Source organism: Heterostelium album (genome assembly GCF_000004825.1).
Source record: "Heterostelium album PN500 unplaced genomic scaffold PPL_contig13, whole genome shotgun sequence".
Taxonomy (NCBI): domain Eukaryota; phylum Evosea; class Eumycetozoa; order Acytosteliales; family Acytosteliaceae; genus Heterostelium; species Heterostelium album.
The window spans coordinates 41,390-63,479 of record NW_008805090.1 but is presented as its reverse complement, the minus strand read 5'-3'; the positions used below and the strand labels follow the sequence as shown (position 1 = coordinate 63,479).

Here is a 22,090-nt window from a genome sequence, read left to right as displayed (position 1 = left end):
AAGTATTTTTCCTTTTTTTTTTTTTTTTGATTTTGTAAAGAAGAAAAAAGAATTTGAAAAAACAAAAAAAAAAAAAAAGAATAGAAATAGAATATTTAGCATGTTAAATAATAATAATAGAGCTTCGTCATCATCACTATCTAGTAGTAGTAGCAGCAATAGTAATAGTAATATTGTTGGTGGTGGCACATTGATTACATCGGATACATTGGAATCGTTTCAAAAGAATCTCTATGGCAATTTGATCTCTGCGATAAAGATATCGAATCAACTTCCAGTGGAGGAGGATCATTCCTACTACTCCACTTATCCTGCATTTAAGAATAAAATGAATGACTTTGGCAAACGTCTATTGAATCTCACTCAAAACTTTGTGAACGCAGAGGATCCCAAGAATCAAGACAATCTCTTCTCAAACATCGATGTCGACGATGTCGATGAAATCTCTGAACGTTTCCCATCGATCGTTGATGTAGTCGATGGTATTATTGATAAAGTAGTATGTAGATCAAACAAAAACTAAACACTGATTCGCCAATCAAATCGAAATCGAAATCGAATCAAAATCAAATCGAATCAATGATTGTTTTATTTACTTTATCTATTACTCTCTCTCAAGGATAACTTTACCGATAGACTAGATAAGCCACAGAATCAACAACAGGGATCTGCAATTCAACCAAATGTATATCTGGCATCGACAACAACCGTTTCAAAAGTAAGTGATACGTTTATCTAGATAAGCAAAATCTACATAATTTTGTACTAATTACTATTCACCTTTTTATCCATCTAATAACATAGTCTGGTAAATCCAATGAATTCAATATGTTTTATGGTGTTAATATTCAGAGACCACAATTGAAATTTGAAGATCCAATCGATAATTCCAATTTCCCATTCCTTCCAAAGATTCAGGAGAAACCCAATTCAATGGTACCACTCGATGCTTTGTTTGAAAAGTCGAGGGTTGAGATTGTGCATGGCAAGGTGATTAGAACCAAGGAGCAAGAGAAGATCGTGTTCCCACATCCCTACGAGTACGAACTGAACCACTTGCAATTCTTGGCAAAGCAAATTCAGTCGTGCCGCGAGAATCTCTATAAGGGACTCGACGAGACCGCCTACACCTGGGTGGATCGCGTCGACCAACTGGCCGCGCTCACCGAAAAGTTGAATCAGGTCGAGGAGTTTGCTGTCGATCTCGAAGCACACAACTATCGTTCCTTCCAGGGTTTCGTTTGTCTGATGCAAGTCTCCACTAGAACCGAGGATTTCATCGTCGATACACTCGTACTCCGCTCGCACATGAAGATGCTCAACGTGCCGTTCACCAACCCCAAGATCGTAAAGGTGCTGCATGGTAGTGAGAGCGACGTGAAATGGCTACAGCGTGACTTTGGAATCTACATAGTAAACATGTTTGACACCGGTCAGGCATCGAGAATTCTCGAGTATCCTTCGGCGTCCCTCGCCTTTTTGCTTCGCTTCTACTGTGGTGTCGATGCCAACAAGAAGTTCCAGCTTGCCGACTGGCGAATCCGTCCAGTTCCCGAGGAGATGATTAAATACGCAAGAGAGGACACTCACTATCTGCTCTATATCTACGATCGATTGAGAAACGAGCTCGTACTCAAGGGCAAGTCGACCAACAACTACCTGATGGAGGTACTCCGTCGAAGCAAAGAGATCTGTCTGATCAAGTACGAAAAGGATATTCTCGACGAGAATTCGCACGCCGAGTACCTGAAAAAGAATGGAATCACCTACAACCCTGCGCAACTCAAGATTTTCAGATTGCTCTACAATTGGCGAGAAAAGGTTGCACGTGACGATGACGAGAGTGTTAGATACATTCTGCCCAACTCTATGATGCAACTGATCGTTGAGAAACAGCCAACTACCATCACCGACCTGCTGGCTTGTTGCACACCCATTCCACCATATATCAAGCAATACGGTCACGAGCTACTACAAGATATTCTTAGATCAAGAATTTCAAACGATGAATCGAAACAATTCCCAATGGGAATCAATAGATTCCTTCCACAATCGAATCATATGATTCAACAACAACAACAACAACAACAACAGATTCAACAACAACAGTTACAAATGCAAGCAATTCATCAACAACAACAACAGCAGCAGCAGCAACAACAACAACAACAACAGCAACAACATCACCATCATCAACAACAACAACATCAACATCACCATCATCACCAACATCATCATCAACAAATCGAACAATTCACATCTGTCTCTGCCAATACAGTTTATCCAAGTTCACATTCACAAAGTCCAGTGTTATCAACTCATGAGTTGTATAAAACTGCTGGCTGGCTCGATATTTCTAATCAAGAACCAATTCCACTTCAATCACTTCTATCACCAACTCCAAGAAGAACCGCCAGTGTCTCTTCTTCCAACCAAAACCTACAATCCAATATTAGTTTACCACAAAGTCTAGTGTTTGACTCTGAAGATATGGATGACGCCGATTCCAAGAGACATAAAAAGATTGCATCAATGGTTAAGTCTTCATTTGATCCATCATCTGGAACCACTCCAGTCTTCAAGCCAGTCGCCGAACTTAGAAATCAACCAAATCAAAGCCAAACCATGCTAGACGTAGATGCACTTGGCGATGATGACGACGATGACGATGATGACAAATCTACCAAATCAAACGAAATGGATGAAAATGAATTAATTGATTCTCATCTCTCTGATTCCGGTGAAGAAGATAGTATGTATTTTAATAACTCTCTTTAACTGATATCAATAAGTTTATTAACATTTTACTACTTTTTAAAAATAGTTCCAAAGAGTATGGAAGAAATCTATCAATTGTCTAATTTAAATAGAAGAAGAAATAAAGAAAAGAAAAAGTTGAAAGAGACAGTCCCCGCCGCAACCAACGCAAACACACAATTGAATGAACAAAGCAAACCAAGGAAAGGTGATCTTTTAGATGCCGATCCAGTTACCTTTATGAAAGGTATTGGTTGGATTCCAGACGGTGGAACTACACCCACTCACCAACAGCCGATTCAACCGATTAGCTCTCAGATCGAGCAACAACCCCCAATGCATCAACCAAATAGAAATATGGCATCGCATCAATCAACTCAACCAAAGTTGAACAAGAAAAACAAACAACATCAACATCATCAATTACCACAACAACAGCAACAACAGCAACAAGGACAACAACAACAATTTGTTCCATTCGATTATAGCCAACATCAGAATCAACAACCACAACAACCACAAAATGTTGTTCCACAACCAAACTTTTTCAATATCGATTTCCAGACTCAAACAAACACAAAGAAAACTAAAGGAACAACTGGCGTCAGAGGTATTAAATCAGCTTTTGTACCCCAGAGTCAAGTAAGTATCAAGAATCCTTATTATATATTTATACAGTTTCACAAATGATACTAATTTTCTTTTCATTTCTCTTTCCAATCATTTATTTGTCTTTAGTTTTCTAAAAAATAAAATAATACACATTCATTCTATATAATATTCTATCAATCTTTTTTTTTTTTGTTTTGAGTTGATAATCAATAAGATAATAGGTCAAAAAATCAATATTTTATTTATATTTGGTAATAAGATACATGAGAACTAGTTATTATATTAACTGCTGCAGCATGGTTTCTTCTTTTGGGGATTGTTGTCGATCGGAGAAATTGGTAATCTTCCCGAGCCAGGTCTGGGATTTGGTGTCTTTGGAAGTTTCTTGGCTATTTCTACAAAAAGTTCATTCACATTTTGAGCAGTCTTGGCTGATGTTTCCATAAATAACAGTCCATTTTCTTCTGCATAAGTTTGTGCTTCCTGAAATAGTGAGAGATTAAGAGTGTTAGACAAAAAAATCAAAAAAAAATAAAAATCAAAAAAATAAATCAAAAATGGAAATTAAATGTGAAAATTGTTGCTATTAAAAAAAAAAACAAAATTATTTTGGTTCACACAAAATAAAAATATCGCCGATGTGGTTGAATTGTAGTGAGGGAGGGAACTGAGGCAAGTGATGATTTTTGTGGTGTGTGTGATTCCGTTAGGCACCAATCCTATCCGATGAACACAATCCTAACGGAATTTAGTGTCAAGCCTCACTCTAATGATACCTGTGGCTAAAACCATTTGTTTATGTGTGATTGTTTGCTATGATTGTTGTTGTATTTGACTGTGTTGTGGATTGATTGATTGATTGATTGATTGATTGATTTGATACATACTGAAGTTTCTACTTTACGCTTGGCTGCCAAATCCAGCTTATTACCGGCCAAAGCGATAACAATGTTTGGACTTCCTTGTCTTTGTAGCTCCTTTACCCATTTAATTGCTCTTTCGAATGAATCTTGACTTCTAATATCATAAACTACAATAGCAGCTTGAGCACCACGATAGTACATTGGTGCAAGAGTGTGATATCTCTCCTGTCCAGCAGTATCCCAAATCTCAAATTTAACTGTAGTATCATTTAAACAAACTGTTTGTGCCAAGAATGCAGCTATAATATATTATTTGTTGTTATTGATTAATAACTTTTGTTTTTGGTGATATGACGGTTGTGTATTGATTCCGATGATCCATCGTAATAAAGAGTTGTCCTTTTGCAAATACTGTTGTTTTGTATCAATTGACAACTCTAAACTAACTAACCACCGACTCAAAACGATTAACATTATTATCGATAACTTACCACCAATAGTACTTTCTTGATAATCCAAGAAGTGTCCACGAACAAATCTGAGTACCAGGGATGACTTTCCTACTGCTGCCTCACCTAACAATACAAGCTTAAACTGAAATATTTTGTTGTTATTGTTCATATCTGTATTTATGATTATTTATAATTGCTAAAACTAAAAAATTTTCTTCTAAAACTAAACTAGTACTGTTTGATAGTATTAAGATATCATTAGTAAAAAAAACAAACAAGATATATTGTTGTATAAGTAGTTTATTAATACATACATTATCTTTAAAACTATTGTATTGTATTTTATAAAACTGACTATATGAATATTAATATATAAAAAAGGTATTGATGATAAAACTAAATCGAACGTTATAATCTAAACTCGATAAAAATAGTAAAGGTTAATACAATTATTAAAAGTGAATTATTATTAAAAAAAGAATGAAACAAACAACAATAAAAAGACAGTATATTAATTGAGTAGTAGTTTGATATATTGTGAATGAATTTGGTTAAATTAATTAGATATTTGTATGATTTTTTTTTAGTTAACAATTTTTGATATGATTTATATTTTTTTTTTAATTTTTTTTGTTGTTGTATTAATTTTTAAAGTATAATAAAAATTGTTGTTATTTTTTGTTTTATGATTTATTTATTATGATATATATTATGAATTGAAATGATGATCGTATTGAAAGGTGTTTTTGTTTTTGTTTTGGTATATTGTTTTGTGGTTGCGTGGTGTTGTTGTTGTTTAGTTTTTATGAAATGCTAGAATTATAACAAGTACAGTCTGTTTAATAATGTTGTTATAAAAAATAAATAAAAAAGAATAGAAATAGTGGATTATAAAAAAGTTTGCAATACTTGGTCAAAAAAAAAAAAATAACAATATACTACAGAGAGGTATAGATGTGGTGTTTGTTGTTGTTGTTGGTAGTATGTAATTAATAAATTAAGTTTGGTTTTGTGTTTCTTTATGTTTGTTTCTTTTCTTATTATTTTTTTATTATATTATTGTTGTTGTTTTATAATTTCTTATTTTTTTGCATACTATTTATCTCACAATCAAACAATTGTTCATTCAAAACTATAAAAAAAATATATATATAAATAATATAAAATTAAATAAAATGGAAAAAAAAAAAAATCAAAAACCCACCATATTTTTTATTGTTTTTTTATTTTTTTGTTTTGTTTTTTTATTTTATTTTTTTCAAAATGAACTTCTAGTTTTTTTGCAAAATAATTTCTTGATTTTTGAGGGGATGAGGAACTAAAAAAAGAGTGGTAAATTGTGCTTAAACAACAAACTTTTTGGATATTTAAAATTTTAAGTTTATTATTAATTGAAACTAATTTAAGGAAAAAGTTTTCCATTAATTTAATTTAAATCTAAAAATATGTGTTGACTATTTAATTTAAATCTAAAAATATATTTTGCCAATTGGTAAGAGTTGTAGTTGTGGAGTGTTTTAAGAATTGGTGGAAGGGAGTGTGGATAATTAATTTTATATTTATAAATATATAATACTATTATTATTACCACATAAACTATGATTATTATTATTTTCTATGGTTACAAGATTTGTTTGTTTTTTTTTGTTTTTTGTTTTTTATATGTTATAAATAATATATTTGTTGTTGTTGTTGTTGTTGTTGTTGTGATATATTATTATATTTTTATCTAATGACTTGATATCCATGCTTCTTGGCATGTAAGATTCTTGATCCAACGATGATGAGGAAGATACTGAGGATGGTGGCAACCAACTCGCAGATCCAACCGGCTTCTGGTTTCCAATAGATGTTGTAACCGAATCCACTGTAGTGACCTCTAAAGTCGGAGCAAATCTTTGTCTTTTGAATCTCATTGGCAAAGTTACTTGAAATGATACCATCGGTTAAATCATCACAGAATGCACGATTAATCCTAAAGAGATTTAGTAGTAGAATTTAATTTAGTATACAAATTCATAGTTTAAACTATTAATTAATATGCTACGATATACATACATCAAGAATAACAATAAAGCAAAGACATTCGATACAAAGACTAGAATACATGAAGCAAGAACAAACTTCTTGGCAGCTCTGCTAACTTTTCTAATGAATCCAATAATACAAATTAAAAATACCAAAACAGCCTATTTAAGCACAAGAATAAGAAGAAGAAGAAGAAGAAGATATTTGTACAAATTAGTTAATGATATATTTTACCACTATAAATCAAGCTCGATCCGATATCATGATCATCGTCACCAAAATCAATCGATTCGATATCAAACAATGGTTTACTTTGGGTATTTTGTGTATTATTATGTGTATTGTTCTGTGTATTATTCTGTGTATTATTTTGTTTATTATTTTGTGTACTATTTTGTGAATTATTTTGTTTATTATTCTGTGTATTATTTTGTGTATTATCTTGTGTATTATTTATATATTTATTTTGTTTACTTACAAATACAAAAGATACAATTACAAAACCAAATGAAATATAAAGAGTTTGTTTGGTTTTAGAGTTGTCCCAATGAGAGTCGGACATGGCATTGGTCAATCCTCCTCTTGTGAAAGAGAAAATGACATCGAGGGCAGTAGTAATACCAATTTCATACCATACTGTATTGTTTTCGAATGAGTAGGCATTCAAACCTGCAATGGCACCGGCAAACAACAAGCCAAACAAGCCTGTTAATTTATCTAAATGTTTATGACCCATAGTGCTGTAATTGTTTTTTTTTTTGCTACTTTTGAATCTCCAAACTACTATCTATCTATATATCTCTTATCTATTTATCTATAATCTATCTATCTATCTATCTAGTAAACTTGTTAATCTAATCTACTACTAAAAGCTTAAACAAACGAATGATATAAAAACTATTGCCAGTTATAATTTTTATTATTTCTCTTTACACTATTGAAATAATATTATTGAATAAGAATCAAAATTATATAAAACCACACATTTAATTGGTTGTAAAAAACAAAAAAAAATTTAAATATTTTTATTTTAATTTTTTAGTATTTTTTTTTTGTCACAAAAAAAATCCAAAAATTCGGAACAATGGGCAATCTTCGAACAATCACCAAAAAATAAAGGTCCATTGACGCTCTTTCGGGTCATCTTTGTATTTCAAAGTTTATTGAAAATAAATTTCTGAAAGTTGTTTTATAACTTTTTAATCTGATAAATAAATTATTATTTTTTAAAAAAGATGATTGTTAACTCATTAACTCATAATATCTCTGTTGTTCTTTCTCCGATGGCTGATCACACTTTACTAATTTTTTTCTGTTCTTCAAAAGAATTTGACAATTCATAATATCTTTGTTTAAAAAAAAAAAATAAAAAGATTGTTTTTTATTTATTATTATTAATATTGTGGCATAATATTATTTATTTGATCGAAATTACAATTATATAACTGACTATCTATTATTATTAAAAGTATTTAAAACTCTATTCTTTTAAAAGAATTTGAATTTTCCTTTCTTTTTATCTTTTGATGGTGTGTTGTTTTCAAGATCGATTTGATCGAGTAGATCGGTGAGATATGCCTTCTTGGGTGCTGCGTTGGTAGAGTTGCCGAGGTTAGCCGATGACTGTCTCGATGGCGAGTCGCCATAGGCGAGGTTGGTCGACGATGAAGATGGTGAGGAGTTTCCGAGGATGGAGGTGGACGATGCTGAGTGTGTCAGTGGTGAGTGTGCCTGTGAAGTGAATGATCCGCTTGAGCTGAGTGTCTTGTCGTTGGCGCTGATCGTTGGCGGTGTTACGATGGGCGACGATCCCGACGATATCGATGCGTGTCCGTTGGTGATGTGCATCTCAGTCGAGGCGTGTGCCGCCGATGACGAGCTTGTCGACGACAGTATCGAGTCTTCGCGCGGTGTCTCTATCAATTCATCGTCCATCATCGGGTCATGTGAAATCTCGACTTCATTCTTAAAGAACTCTGACAGCAGTGAATTGAGTTGTAGTTCCGTCTGGTACTTGGTGTCCCAGTCGGAGCTGTCTCGCATATCGTCTGTTCTCACTCTGAGCGATGACAACGATTCGCTGCTGTGATCCTTTGACGATCTATTGCTATTGGATGTTGTTGATTCTTCGTTTAAATGATTGTTTGATGTTGATTTTGTGATAGTGTTGTTGGCTGTTGAAGTTGAAGTAGTTGTTGTTGTAGTTGTAGAAGAAGAGGATGATGAAGGTGTAGTTTGTTGTAATCTTGTTATTTTCTTTTTTAATGATTCAATCTCCATTTTATAAGCTTTAATTTCGGCATTACTACTGCTACTGCTACTATTATTATTATTACTATTATTGTTATTTAAATTTATATTATTATTTTTAACTGTTGTATTTAAAGTTGAAATTTGTTTAGATAGTGCTTCTGATCTTTGAATGACAGTTCTGACCATCTGTATTGTTAGGAGACCAATGTTACCAGTGTCTGTAATCTGATTGAGTTGCTTCAATTCCGGTGATTGAGGCAACGGACAATTTAATGTTTTATACATATCATTGATATTGGTTTGACTTGTAATCAGTGATTTCTCTATGCTCTGTGAAAATGCAGCTAAAACCTTGAATACTTTGAGTTCCAACTCTGTAGTTGATGCCGATGCACCATTTTGTTGTTTATTCTCTACTAATACAGTCATTTTTTTTTGTTGTTGTCTATTTTTATGTGTTTCTAATTCTACTGTCTCTTTGAATATGATTATTGATTCTAATTCGATGACTATTGATCTGATTTGCTTGATATTTATAAATAGTATAGACTAGACTAATGATATTTCTTTCTTTTGTCGATTTAGAGAGAAATTAAATAATAACCTAAAAGTACAAAGTAAAAAAAAAAGATATTCTTTTTTTTTTTTTTTTGTGAAATGGTAATGATAAATAAATTAATATGTTAGATAAATTAGTTTTTTAGTTTTGTTTATTATTTTATTATTTTTATATATATAATTGGTAATAACAATGTAATGTATTACAAATGAATGATGTGGTGGTGGTTTATCAATCATCACAGACTGTGAAAGTCGATTGATTGTTTGTTTGACAATGTAATATAACAACAAATTAATATAAAATGAAAATAAAAATTTATTAATAAGAAAAAAAGAAATAAACAATCAATTCCCGTACAAGCAAATAAAAATTGCTTATGATAATGATAATGATGGCAAACCATGCACCACAACACACTCATATTAAAAAAAAAAAAAAAAAAGAAGAGCCAGTCACACAACAACACAACACAAATTAAGAAAAGCAAAAGCAAAGATTTGAAATAAATATTTTGTTAAATTTAATATACATCCGTTTCAGTACCCGTTCAATATATGCAGTATGTATGTCTGATTGTCTGTTGGTCGTTATGTTGTCTTTCTTGTCTTGATTATATTTATTTGATTCAAGACAAGACAACACTATATAGTAAATTATATAGATTGAAATTGAATTGAAAAAAAGGGTAGAGTGGAGTGGTTTGATTTTTTTTAATTTATTTATTTTGTTTGTGTTATTTGTGTGTGTGTTGTGTGTAATGTTTTATTTATTGTTGTTATTGATAATGTGTTGATTTGAATTATGTAAAAGACATCGATGTAGTGCAGAGATAGATAGTATAGTGTAGGAAAAGTAGTGAATCATGATTTTCTTTGATTAATTTTTACAAATTTTAGTGGGGAGGGAGTAAGTAAGTAAGCATGCTGCAAACAAAACAATAATGAAAATAAACAAGCAAGAATCTAACTGTTAATCTATAATATGATAAAAATGTATGAACAAAATGTGTAAAACAAAAACACATTTTATCAATAATAATCTTTGAAGCGTGTTCTCATTTACACTTTTTTTCTTTTACTGTTGAATGAATTATGATTTCTTACAAACTTGAATTCTTTAATAAATTGTTGTTGTTGTTGTTGTTGCTAATTTAACATAATTATTATTATTAAATAATAAATAGTTTATTTGTTTAAAAAAATATAAATAGGAAATTATAATTGTCTAATATTTTTAGGAATAAATGATTATAATTATTGAAATTTAAAATCTGTTTGTTCTTTGTTCTTTGTTCTTATTGTTGTTAATTATTGTTGTTATTATAATATGATGTTGTTAGGATAACCTGTTTTACAATATCTTTCAATTACTTTAAAAATGTATTTATTTTTTAAAAAAGCATATATATAAATGTACACTTCTACACTATGTTGTTGTTTTTATAACAATCACAATTACAATTTAAATGTGATAATGAATGAATCAACATCATTGTTGATAAATATCATACCTCTCACTCTAACTCCTCCTTTTTTTGTTATTATTCAAATGATTTTGTTAACCACACACACATGCAGCATAGGATCCCACAAACTTTTCGATACCAGGCAGTATCACCCCAACACCCAACTAAAAAATAAAACCAATTTAAACATTCGATGTCTCACATTCTTTTGCACCAATATTATATAAAGTTAACTAACTAGTGGTGTTTGTTATAAGTTGTTATTGTGTGTGTGTTTATAGAATGGATATTTGAAATAGTGTGAGAGTGTGTCTTTGTGTTGTTATTTGTTATTTAAGTATTTGTTATATAAACAACAACAACAACAAAACACATTCACCAATTGATATTTGATTTGATTGAATTTAGGGATAAAGAAATATGAAGAATGCAGAAGAATGATGGATAATCTAATTTACAACACTTTACTTTCAATACTGTAAAATAAGGTGGGAGATTTAAGAGTTAAATACAGTAACAATAGAATGTAAAAAAAAATGTAACCTTTAAGCTTTAAAGTTGTCGTCGTTGTAGCTAATGCTTTTGGAAATGGCACAACTATCATTATTACTATTATTTTTAGTCGATCATTCACTTTACAAAGTTAACCAACTACTTAAATTAAGTAAGAAGTAAGATAAAAAAGGTTTGGTCACTCTACAAATTTTGAGCATTGCTTCTTTGAATAGATCCAAATAATGTGTATGTATTTTTGGCTTAATTTGTATGTAGTATATTTCGCAAAGATAATCGTTTGTATTTTGGAACAATTATTGATTATATTTGCTCAATGTGAAGAAGGGGGTGGAGTGGAAGCAAAGTGAAAAAGTTTTAATTATTTTTCAATGCACAATAAAGAATAGAAAATATAATTTTTCTTTAAAAGATTATTAAAACTTATTATTATTATTATTGTTTATAGCTTATTATTGTGATATGTTGTGATAATAGTGTTTTTTGTTTTATTCTTAGTTACATACTATTTTAAAAGTTACTGATAACAATTTCAAAAGATGTGTAATTTTTGTTCACTGAAAACTAGTTTTTTAAAAAGATTCTCTTTTTATCTTTTCTATTTCTAAATATATTTATTTGTTTGTTGTGTGGTCGAAGCAAAAAAATAAAATAAAATCAAAACTTTACGAATAATCTTAAATTTAATGTGAGGGAAAATAATTTAATAAGGTCCTCCACCAGATATTTTTTTTTTTTTTTTTGCACACATTTTTCAACTTGACTTTTTGATGTTTGATAAAGAAAAAAGAATATCAGAGGGGTGGTTTGATTTACTGTCAAATTTTTTTTTGATTATATTTTTATTTTTTTTATTGTTATTGGAGGTGCAATGAATAAAAACCACCATTTATTTTTGTTTTTCGGTGCATTTTCGATCATGTTGGCCCAGCAAAGAGCAAACATCAAACCAAACATTGATATTATTTTGCACTGCAACAACAATCCGACTTTTGCTAAAGTGAAGTCACACATTCCGCTCACACACTCACACTTTATTCTTCGATGGTTAGTAGGTGTGTGTTTTGTTTTTATTTTTATTTTATTTTTAAAGTTGTGAATCGAATCTCCAATATTGCATACCCAGACAATTGAATTTACATTCACTCCAGTGAGTTGAGTTGATATTCTAAAATGGATGGACATCGTTGTTCTAATGTAAATGGCTTTGTTGTTGTGGATGTTGTAAGGTTTCTATTTAGGTAGTCACTCGATAGGATCTGATCTATGTTTTGCCAGGCTGTTGATATCGATTGTAAGTTGCGTTTGCTCTTCTCCATGTTGTAGTTGCTGATAAAAGATTGATTCCTGCTGTTGCTGCTCCTATCGATATCGGGTATCACCATTGAATTGTATGCCATCAGATCGTTCTCCACCAACAAACTGAATGTCTCATCGTATAAATCCAATATAGAAAGATTCTTTTTATAATTATGATTATTATTTCTTTTTATCAATGAATATATTGGTTGTACTTGTTGCTGTTGTTGTTGTTGTTGTTTTTCATTTGGTGATTTTATTAATTTTCTGCTTGTACCATTATTATCATTATTATTATTATTATCGTTTACATCTAAATCATTACTATTTGATCTATTTCTCTTTTTATGATTCTTGCCATTTGTTATCGATTCGACATCGGTCAATGATTTACAAGTTGTATCACTAAGATTTATCAACGGTTTATAACCCATTAAGATTCTATACTTTAGATCAACTAGTCTATTGAAATTATCAACAAATAAATCATCATCTTTACTTAGATTATTTATTATACTATTGTTGTTATTGATAATATCAGCATTTTTACTATTATTATTATTATTATTACTTCTTTTGTTCTTTAAGTTATCATTATTCATCGTGTGCTATTTGAAAAAACAAACAAATAAATCAAAATTAAAAATAAAAATGAACTTTTTTTTTTTTAAAAAGTAGTGAAAGTTGTGTTGTTTGGTTGAACAAAGAATTCCAATAAATATTAATTAGATTAATATTTACACTTTATTTCCAAATATATTATTATTTTTTAAAAAAAAAATATAAAAAGATTCTAGAAGTTTGTTGTTTGCAGTAGTTAGTAGCAGTGGTGGTTTTTGTTTAATATTGCAATCAAGAAATGTTGATTACATTTGTTGTTGATACAAGTGGTTCTATGAACCAAAAGACAGCAAATGGAATGTCACTACTGGATTGTGCTAAAGCTGCAATCGAACACTTTATAAAGATCAGATCAAAAGATAGTTCAATTAGAAACGACAGATTCTTTTTGATCACGACGGAGGAGAGTTCGCATGCAATCAAGAGTGGCTGGCGTGACCACTTCAACTCGTTTCTCAATGAGCTGAAGAACTTGCATTGCAACGATCTCTCTGTTGTGCCCGGTTCGATTTGTCGTGCATTCGACTTGCTCAACCAATTCCGAATACACACGCTGATCGATAACTACGGCATGGGTCGCAACCCTTGGTTTCTCGAGCCGGCGGTGGTGGTGTTGCTCAGCGATGGCGGTGCAATGACCACTGCCAACGGGCTGGTCGATCAATTCCAAGTGCCTCGCTCGACCATCCCGTTTGCAGAGCTAACGAGCGAGGCATATCGTTGGGATCAACGACTGTTTTCGATCTTGATGAAATTCTCTGGTATTGCAAGCACGTTGCCACCCACTATCAACTCAACGTCGTCGCTTGTCAGCAATGAGTCGATCTCAGCGGTGTGTGACGCCACCGGTGGTAAACTACAGATTGCGACCAACATGAAACAGATGATCGCACAAATAGAGTCACTCATAACGAAACTAACGAGTGGAGTATTGGTAACATTCGATCCACTACCATCTCAATCCGTTCCGATGCAACCGACACCATCTCTACATAAAATGTTATATGTCAGAGGTACACAAGGTTTTTGGCCTATACCAGAATCATATTATCCAGATATCAATTCAAATACTTTTGTAAATATATAAACAAAATCTACATCATATAATCTAATCTAATCTGATCTAACTATTTACTTTACTTTTCTAGCCATCAAGATCAACACATCCATTAATTAGATATTCATTATTTGAATGTGATTCAAATATACCAGAGAATTTCCCATTCGATAAGTATGAAGTAGAACCATGCTCTGCCACTCAATATCTTTTAGCAAATAAAATCAATTGTGTACAAGTATGTAAAACTATTAATAATTATTAATTGTTAATCATTTAAATTTAAAAAACTAATATTTTATTAATACAATTGTTATTGTTATAGACATTTGTATTTAATAGTCAATCTATACCTGGACAAGGTGATCCATTTGGATATCTAAGACCAAGTTCGAATGGTCAAACCGTTAATCTCTTTGTATTTCCTTATAACTATCCAAGACTGTGGGTACTACTCGATGAGTTGGTCAATCATTTAAAGTTGGCACCATCACCAAAGTGGAAACAAGAATTTGAAAGTTATTTATTATCTATACCGCCTTATTATATAACACCAATGAGAAATGGTAAAAGCAATAACAAATCAAATTTATATTATTATCATTATCATCATCATATTTACTTTATATATTGTTTACTTTTTTTAGCATTAAAGAGATTTTGTACTATAAATTTAATACCCGATAATATAGATATACAATTCACAAATCATATGAATAATTTTGTAAAAAAGTTAAAGACACAATCGGCAGCACAGCAACAACAACAACAGCAGCAGCAACAACAATCACAATCAAACAAACAGGAATCATCGAAACAGAAATCACCCTCTATCACCAACATCAATGTAAATAAGGACATAGGAAACAGTTCGCCCTATAGCAAATCTTTGTTTAGCAATAGGAGTGTACATAAGATTCTGGAGAGTGGATTCGACTCTTTTGCTGCGGTGCCCGACGCCGAAGACGAGGTGGCAGAGTCATTCGAAGATATTCAACAGAATGCATCGACATCGAATCCACAGAGTGTTTATCTTCATCGTAATGTTTTCGACATTCCAAAGAATGGATTGCTGGCGCAACTCGATCGAATGAAACATCATCTCTTCAAGAAGCGACAGGACGACGAAGAGCTGAAATATCATGTGCCAATCAGTCAAATGGGTAACTATCATGAAACACTAAACAAACGTGAGACTCTGCGTGATATCGATGAGGATAAGAAACCGAATCATCCTTTGTTTGGTAATCCCTATCGTAAGGACAAAGGACAACGACTCGATGTCTCCATCGATGAAGCAGAGGACAGTGATATGGAGGGTGCTTCACTCAAGAAAGGACCACCCAAGAGGAGAAGACTCTCAAAGCTACCACCACCGATCAAGATTGCACCGAAACCAACGCTACCCACAACACCAACATCACCTCCTCCTCCTCCGGTATCTACAACTCCTTTGCCGCAAACACCTTTATCACCACCACAACAACCTACCTCTGTGGCACTGCCAAACATACTTCAACAGACATCAACAATACCTACAGCAAATGTAGCTACATCTCCAGTACAATCAAGTTTTGTACCATCTATGCCAGCAGCGGTTGCAACATCATCAGCAGCTGCTACAAACACAGTGGTAGCGTCACCAGTTCCAACATCACCATCTATACCATCACCACCAACACCGACAGCCAGTAACATTACAGTATCACCCGTTTTACTATCAAACATTTCACCACCACAACTACCGACATCTCCCATTCAAACCAAACTTTCACCACCACAACCATCGAGATCAGTATCAGTTCCACAATCTATACCGACCAACAATCTAATACCTTCACCAACACCAATCACATCATCTGAACAGTCCAACAATAACAAACCAACAACAGTTTTATCAAGTGTCAACAATGAAAAGATAATCATGAGTATCAAAAAAGAAATACGAAGACCAACCAAAAACAATATCGATCAAATCATAAAGAGTATTCAACTGATTGGTGGTACAGGTACAGAGGTTAACAATATAATACGAAAACAAATTAAACCACTGGCAGAAGAATATAAAAAGTATTCTTTACTTTTAAGATTAGATGCATTAGTTAGTGAAACAAACAAATAAATAAATAATAATCATGATGTTCATTATATTAAAACAAAAACAATCTTTATTATTAAGTTTTATTTTATTTATTTATTGATATCCAAGGTTTTCCATAGTTCCAAAAGTTTCTTATAATCTTTTGAACCTACGGATTGAGTGATTTTCTTTACTATTTCTTTTGTGCTAGTGGTACCATGTACATAGGTGGAAACAGTCGATTCTTTTTCGAATTGTTCGGCTTTCTCTTCGGCCTTGGCGATAACTTCCGATGGTATTCCTGCCATACCACCCACCAGCATACCATACGATGCAGGACAAACACCTTCTGTCAGTTTGTAAAGGAAGATAACCTTCTTCTCGACATCATCGACATAGCAAGACATGTGAGATTTCTGGATGGCTTTGGCTACCTTTGGTTCGTGTGCCAGTGATTGGTAGTGAGTTGCGAAAATACACATACAATTGATTTTGTTGGATATGTAGTCTAGCACTGAGAATGCAATGGAGTAACCATCGAATGTACTGGTTCCACGTCCGAGTTCATCCATGATGACAAGCGATCGTTTGGTGGCGTATTTCAACACATTCGATGTCTCTTGTAGTTCCAACATAAATGTCGATTGACCAGCCATAATATTATCGTTGGCACCCAAACGTGTAAAGATACGATCGACAATCGATAGACGACAACTTGCAGCGGGCACATAGCAACCGAGCTGCGCCATGATCACCAGAATACAACATTGTCTGAGGAGTGTTGATTTTCCACCCATGTTTGGTCCGGTCAGTACCATGACACCTGGCTGTTGATCGATACCCAGAGTAATGTCATTCGGAATGAAATCGTCACCACCCTTCAGTGTGATCGCTGGATGACGCATCTCTTTTGCATCGAGCAGTGCATGATCGGAAATAACAATCTCTGGACGACAAGTTGTGATTCCAGCCAGATGACTGACTTTGGCAAGCGAGAGAATACAATCGATCTGAGCTAAACTTGCAGTTGCTTGACACCATGCCGATGCATTTACGTTAAATTGCTCCTGTATTCTGACCTCCACCACCTTTTGAAGCGCTGAAAAAGAATCGTTTTCCTCGGCAAGTTGTTTTACCTTTTTCTCGATAAACGGCGTCCAATATCTCTTTGATTTCGACTTTAACTCTGATTTGTAGATGTAGTCACCCATCTTTGCTTTGTGTTTGTTGTATACATCGATAGGAATTTCAAGTTGATAAATCTCCTTTCCGATACTCTTGTAGGCGATTGAATTGCTTGAGAATAGTTTCTTTTGATCCTTTAGATGTTGCTCCAACTCTTGCTCGATAGCTTTGATTCTCTCTTGACATTCATCGTACTCTGTAAATAGACCTTTGGAGGGAATCAACTGTACTACATTGATCTCGAAACTCGATCTCATCGATGAGATAAGAGTCTTTAGATTGGGGAATCCCTTTCCAACTGTGACATGGTATTGTAGTGTCGGTGAATTGATCTCATCTACACAATCCAACTCTTCCAAACACTGTTGGCAACGTTCCAAAACATTCAACACAGTCACCAAATCACCAATCTTTGATGAGCAAGCCTTGATTCTCGACAGCATTCTCTCGAGATCCGGTACACGAGTGAGCATGGTCGACAGTTTGCTCATCAACTCTTGGTTCTCACCGAGATATTGAACCGCATCCAAACGCTCATTGATCTTCTCTCGCGATGAAAGTGGACGACAAACCCATTGCTTTAGTAGACGCTTTCCAAACGGAGTGGAGCAACGATCCAACACCTTGAACAGCGATCCATTGGTCGATCCATCGGTGGTGTTTGCGAAAATCTCCAAGTTTACGAGACTCTGGCCGTCGAGAACCAAAGAACTGGTGCCGTCGAGTGTGTTGTACATTTCGAATCTGGCCTGCTTGGTAACTTGATCCGCCATCTTTATATCTTCAAGATAACAACAACATCCACCCAGCGCATATCCCAGCAGTGAATGTTCCACCTCGATATTATCACCCAACACTTTTTTCAGATCGTCTGCCTTTTGCATCTCCTCCAGCTTGCCAAGTGTAAAATCAGTCGACCAGAATTCAGTTGGTTGTCTCGTTGTCAAGATATATTTTTCTCTGGACAACACCCGCTTGATAACATTGAGAGTTGTCTGAGAAATCGAGCTCTTATCATACAATATCTCCTTTGGCATGGTTTGTAGTAGCAGTGTCTCCAAGTGTGATCGATTCTCATCATCCTTAAACTCGGTCAAATAGAACAAACCAACAGAGCTATCCAAAAAGCAGATACCAAGCTCCTGTTTGTAATCATCTTCCTTGATGGACATCAAATAGTTTGAAGTGGAATCGAGCAACAAACTATCGTCTACGAGTGTTCCAATCGTAAGGATCGATGTAACTTCACGTTGAATGATTGTCTCTTTGCTGGTTGAAGCACCTTTTTGATTCTGACGCTTGTCCATAGCGAGTCGAGATTCGACCTGGTCGACCTTGGTGATCCTGTAGCCGGCTTCCAAGAACTTCTTTGCCCATTGCTGGAAGCTCTTCTCTGGCACACCGACCATACGCATATTTACACGATCGGTCATCTTCAAATCGAACAGCTGATGGCCGAGATCCGCATCGTCTTCGTAGAGCTCATAGAATTTACCCTTCTTAAAGAATACAATCTTGTCGTAGTTTTTCGATTTGATATCCCAATACTGACGTTCGAAAGGAGTGAAATTTACCAAAAACGTGCTTGGAATGTAGAGTGTGCTTGGGTCATAGTTTGGTTCGCCCTTTTTGATTTGATTGGCGTCGGCTATATCCACAAGGAATTGATAACGTTCATCATCTTTCTTGCTTGATTTCGCTTTGCTTGGTGTTCTCACTGCTGTTGCTGTTGCAGCTTTTCCTTTTCCTTTTGTTGTTGTTTTCTTTGGTTTCGATTGGCTGTCATCGTCGTAGTCTTCGTCATCGTCTTCTGCTTGATCATTATCATCCAAATCGAAATCAAAATCGTCGTCGTCATCTTGTTCTTCTTCCTCGTCATCTTCATCGATCTTTCTCTTTTTCAAAGTGGAAGTTGGCTTCTTTGGTGTTGTTGGTTTCTTTGGTGTTGTTGGTTTGCTGACAGCTGCTGGTGCCGGTGCCTTTGTCGGTGTATTCTTTAGTGATGGTGATTTCGGTTTCAATGTCATTGGAGCGGGCTCAATTTTGTTGGCGTTCTCCTTTGCATCCTTCTCGAATAACAAGTTTACTTTAGCTTCGGATGAATCTACTTTTTTGATGAACGAATTCAATGTAGTCGTCTGAACAGTAGATCCAACCTTTTGGAATGAAGATAAAAGATTTCCATTGCCACTGCTACTACTGTTGTTGTTGTTGTTTGTCATAGCTGTCATGTTCTTTAGATTTAACTTTGAAGGGCTTTGCTTGACCGCTGGAATCATAGGTTTGATAACACTCTTATTTGATTGTGGTGCCATTGTTTTTGCTGTTGCTGAATTACCATTGTTACTACTACTATTACTACTACTACTATTACTACTACTACTATTACTATTATTATTATTATTATTCGAAGGTGTATCAATGTCTAAATCAATGTCTAAATCCATTTCAAAATCATCTATATCATCTTTAACATTCTTCATATATGCAATAATATTATTGATCAATAGTATTAAAGTTCATTGTAAGATTTTATGTTAGTTCAAGTTGTTTCAGTGATGGTCAACTGTTGATTGATTCTATACAAACATTGACTGTTGATGCATGTTTCGGTTGATGATAGACGAAATCATCGTTGGTAGCAGACCCTATATTTGAAGTTGTTGGTTTATTCTGTACTCCATTGTTTTTATTATTATTATTTAAAAATTGAAAAATACCAGCTTGTTTCATGTTGGCATTAGATCTATAGAATAATAATTAAAAAATGTTTGTTTTATTCGGCTTAGTATTAATTAAAAAAAGAATAATTGGAATTGGAGGGAAAAATAATTCATATGAATTTTTTTTTAATTTTTTACTAAGAATAATACATTTTTCTTTTTTTTTTAAAAAAAAGTTAGAACAAACTTAACATCAATCACCAATACAAATACTATTTATAACAAATTATAATTATAATTAGTTAATACTTTATGAGTACCCAGCTTACAAAGTTTTTTATTATTGTTTGAATAATACACGAACCCAACAACACACCATCATGCCACAAGTTGTCAAATCAAATTAACATTGCTATTCAACATCACGAAATTGTTGGTTTCGATTTTTTTTTGTGTATAATATCATCACTTCGATGAATTATTTTCATTCTCTGTGACAGATTTTTATTGATCGGCTGATTTTTTCGATTAATGAACATAATCAATTAATCGAAAACTTTGTTTATACATTAGTTGGATTGCACTTTACTTTTTTCTTTTTTTTTTAAATCTAACAAACTACAAAATTACTACAGAAAGAACAATGGTTTTCGTCTTTAGATTATTTATTAACTATTCAAAGTTAACAATAGAACTACTCAATGAGGAGACGAAGGGAAAGATCACAATGGGTGCAAAAGGTACTACTGAACCCATAGTTTATAGTGGTGTTGGTGGTAGTGGTAAGTATTGACTTTGCTTAAACTTGTAGAGAAAAGAAAGAGAGACAGAGAGCAAAATACTTATTATCGTAATATAATTTAGTTGGTATGAAAGTACCACTCAAGGCCACAGGAAAAACAATGAAATTCACTCTAGGAAACATAGTACATAATATTGTTGACGATGATTATAAATTACTGCTCGATGGTGAACCAATTTTAAATTATGTATCTGATCCCGAAGCTGAATGTTGCCTCGTAATAACTGGAGGTGACAATCCAGAGTTTATGAGTGTACAAATGTAAGTGGTGGTTAGGAATATCTTTCTTTCATATTGATAAGAAGTACTAAATTATTTACAAAAACAACTTAGATATTCATTGAAACCAGGAACCGAAATTACTCATGCGGTGCTCGCTGACTATGATCAATACTTAGTCTACAAAAACGATATACCTTACCAAACTGACATTTATTGATCACAAAAATAAACATATTACACTTTGTATTCTCAATCGTCTGCCATAGTGTTGACGAATTATAGTCGCGTCGCTGATGGCAGGAGTGAATCGATAGTTTACTCTGAGCAGACTCTGATCGGAAGAAGATGGTAGTCTATATAGAAGGTGGTTTATTGATTATTAATACAAATAGAAAATATATATTTCTTTTATATTTTAAATATATTTTTAATCTTGATAACTTAATTGCGATCTTATTTCTTTTATATAGACTTAATTAAAATCCTAATTCTAAAAGATGAATATTAACTTATTTAGAAACCTCAGATTAGAATTTAAATATTTTAATTATTTAATCTTTATTGTCCTTATATGCGGACGCTGGTAACCGTTCCAAACTAAAGAAATAAAAACTTTATTGGACAATTTTTAGCTGTTTTTTGGACATAGTGTTATC

At 33.1% G+C, this 22,090-nt stretch overlaps 8 protein-coding genes across 8 annotated transcripts; 3 read left to right on the top strand and 5 right to left on the bottom strand.

The window, feature by feature from the left end:
• Positions 1–100: 100 nt before the first annotated feature.
• Positions 101–3,510, top strand: exosc10 (3'-5' exonuclease family protein; the record flags this gene model as incomplete). Its single annotated transcript, XM_020576702.1, has 5 exons — positions 101–499; positions 620–718; positions 805–2,752; positions 2,825–3,399; positions 3,496–3,510. 5 exons carry the CDS (start codon positions 101–103, stop codon positions 3,508–3,510), a joined length of 3,036 nt encoding a protein of 1,011 aa, XP_020433114.1.
• Positions 3,511–3,651: 141 nt separating this feature from the next.
• rab5A (Rab family GTPase) lies at positions 3,652–5,891 on the bottom strand (the record flags this gene model as incomplete). Its single annotated transcript, XM_020576701.1, has 6 exons — positions 3,652–3,852; positions 4,257–4,531; positions 4,724–4,820; positions 4,999–5,038; positions 5,777–5,816; positions 5,885–5,891. The coding sequence occupies 6 exons, from the start codon at positions 5,889–5,891 to the stop codon at positions 3,652–3,654; spliced, it is 660 nt and encodes a 219-aa protein (XP_020433113.1).
• A 518-nt stretch (positions 5,892–6,409) lies between these two features.
• On the bottom strand, positions 6,410–7,448 carry PPL_05829 (uncharacterized protein; the record flags this gene model as incomplete). The annotated part of the gene is made up of 3 exons (XM_020576700.1): positions 6,410–6,659; positions 6,743–6,873; positions 7,191–7,448. 3 exons carry the CDS (start codon positions 7,446–7,448, stop codon positions 6,410–6,412), a joined length of 639 nt encoding a protein of 212 aa, XP_020433112.1.
• A 752-nt stretch (positions 7,449–8,200) lies between these two features.
• Positions 8,201–9,394, bottom strand: PPL_05828 (uncharacterized protein; the record flags this gene model as incomplete). The annotated part of the gene is made up of 2 exons (XM_020576699.1): positions 8,201–8,677; positions 8,771–9,394. 2 exons carry the CDS (start codon positions 9,392–9,394, stop codon positions 8,201–8,203), a joined length of 1,101 nt encoding a protein of 366 aa, XP_020433111.1.
• A 3,375-nt stretch (positions 9,395–12,769) lies between these two features.
• PPL_05827 (uncharacterized protein) lies at positions 12,770–13,406 on the bottom strand (the record flags this gene model as incomplete). The annotated part of the gene is made up of 2 exons (XM_020576698.1): positions 12,770–12,834; positions 12,929–13,406. The coding sequence occupies 2 exons, from the start codon at positions 13,404–13,406 to the stop codon at positions 12,770–12,772; spliced, it is 543 nt and encodes a 180-aa protein (XP_020433110.1).
• A 257-nt stretch (positions 13,407–13,663) lies between these two features.
• ints6 (vWA domain-containing protein) lies at positions 13,664–16,604 on the top strand (the record flags this gene model as incomplete). The annotated part of the gene is made up of 4 exons (XM_020576697.1): positions 13,664–14,500; positions 14,574–14,720; positions 14,808–15,000; positions 15,130–16,604. The coding sequence occupies 4 exons, from the start codon at positions 13,664–13,666 to the stop codon at positions 16,602–16,604; spliced, it is 2,652 nt and encodes an 883-aa protein (XP_020433109.1).
• A 68-nt stretch (positions 16,605–16,672) lies between these two features.
• Positions 16,673–20,480, bottom strand: msh6 (Muts-like protein; the record flags this gene model as incomplete). The annotated part of the gene is made up of 2 exons (XM_020576696.1): positions 16,673–20,224; positions 20,337–20,480. 2 exons carry the CDS (start codon positions 20,478–20,480, stop codon positions 16,673–16,675), a joined length of 3,696 nt encoding a protein of 1,231 aa, XP_020433108.1.
• A 573-nt stretch (positions 20,481–21,053) lies between these two features.
• Positions 21,054–21,914, top strand: PPL_05824 (uncharacterized protein; the record flags this gene model as incomplete). The annotated part of the gene is made up of 3 exons (XM_020576695.1): positions 21,054–21,192; positions 21,275–21,473; positions 21,905–21,914. The coding sequence occupies 3 exons, from the start codon at positions 21,054–21,056 to the stop codon at positions 21,912–21,914; spliced, it is 348 nt and encodes a 115-aa protein (XP_020433107.1).
• Between the last annotated feature and the right edge of the window lie 176 nt (positions 21,915–22,090).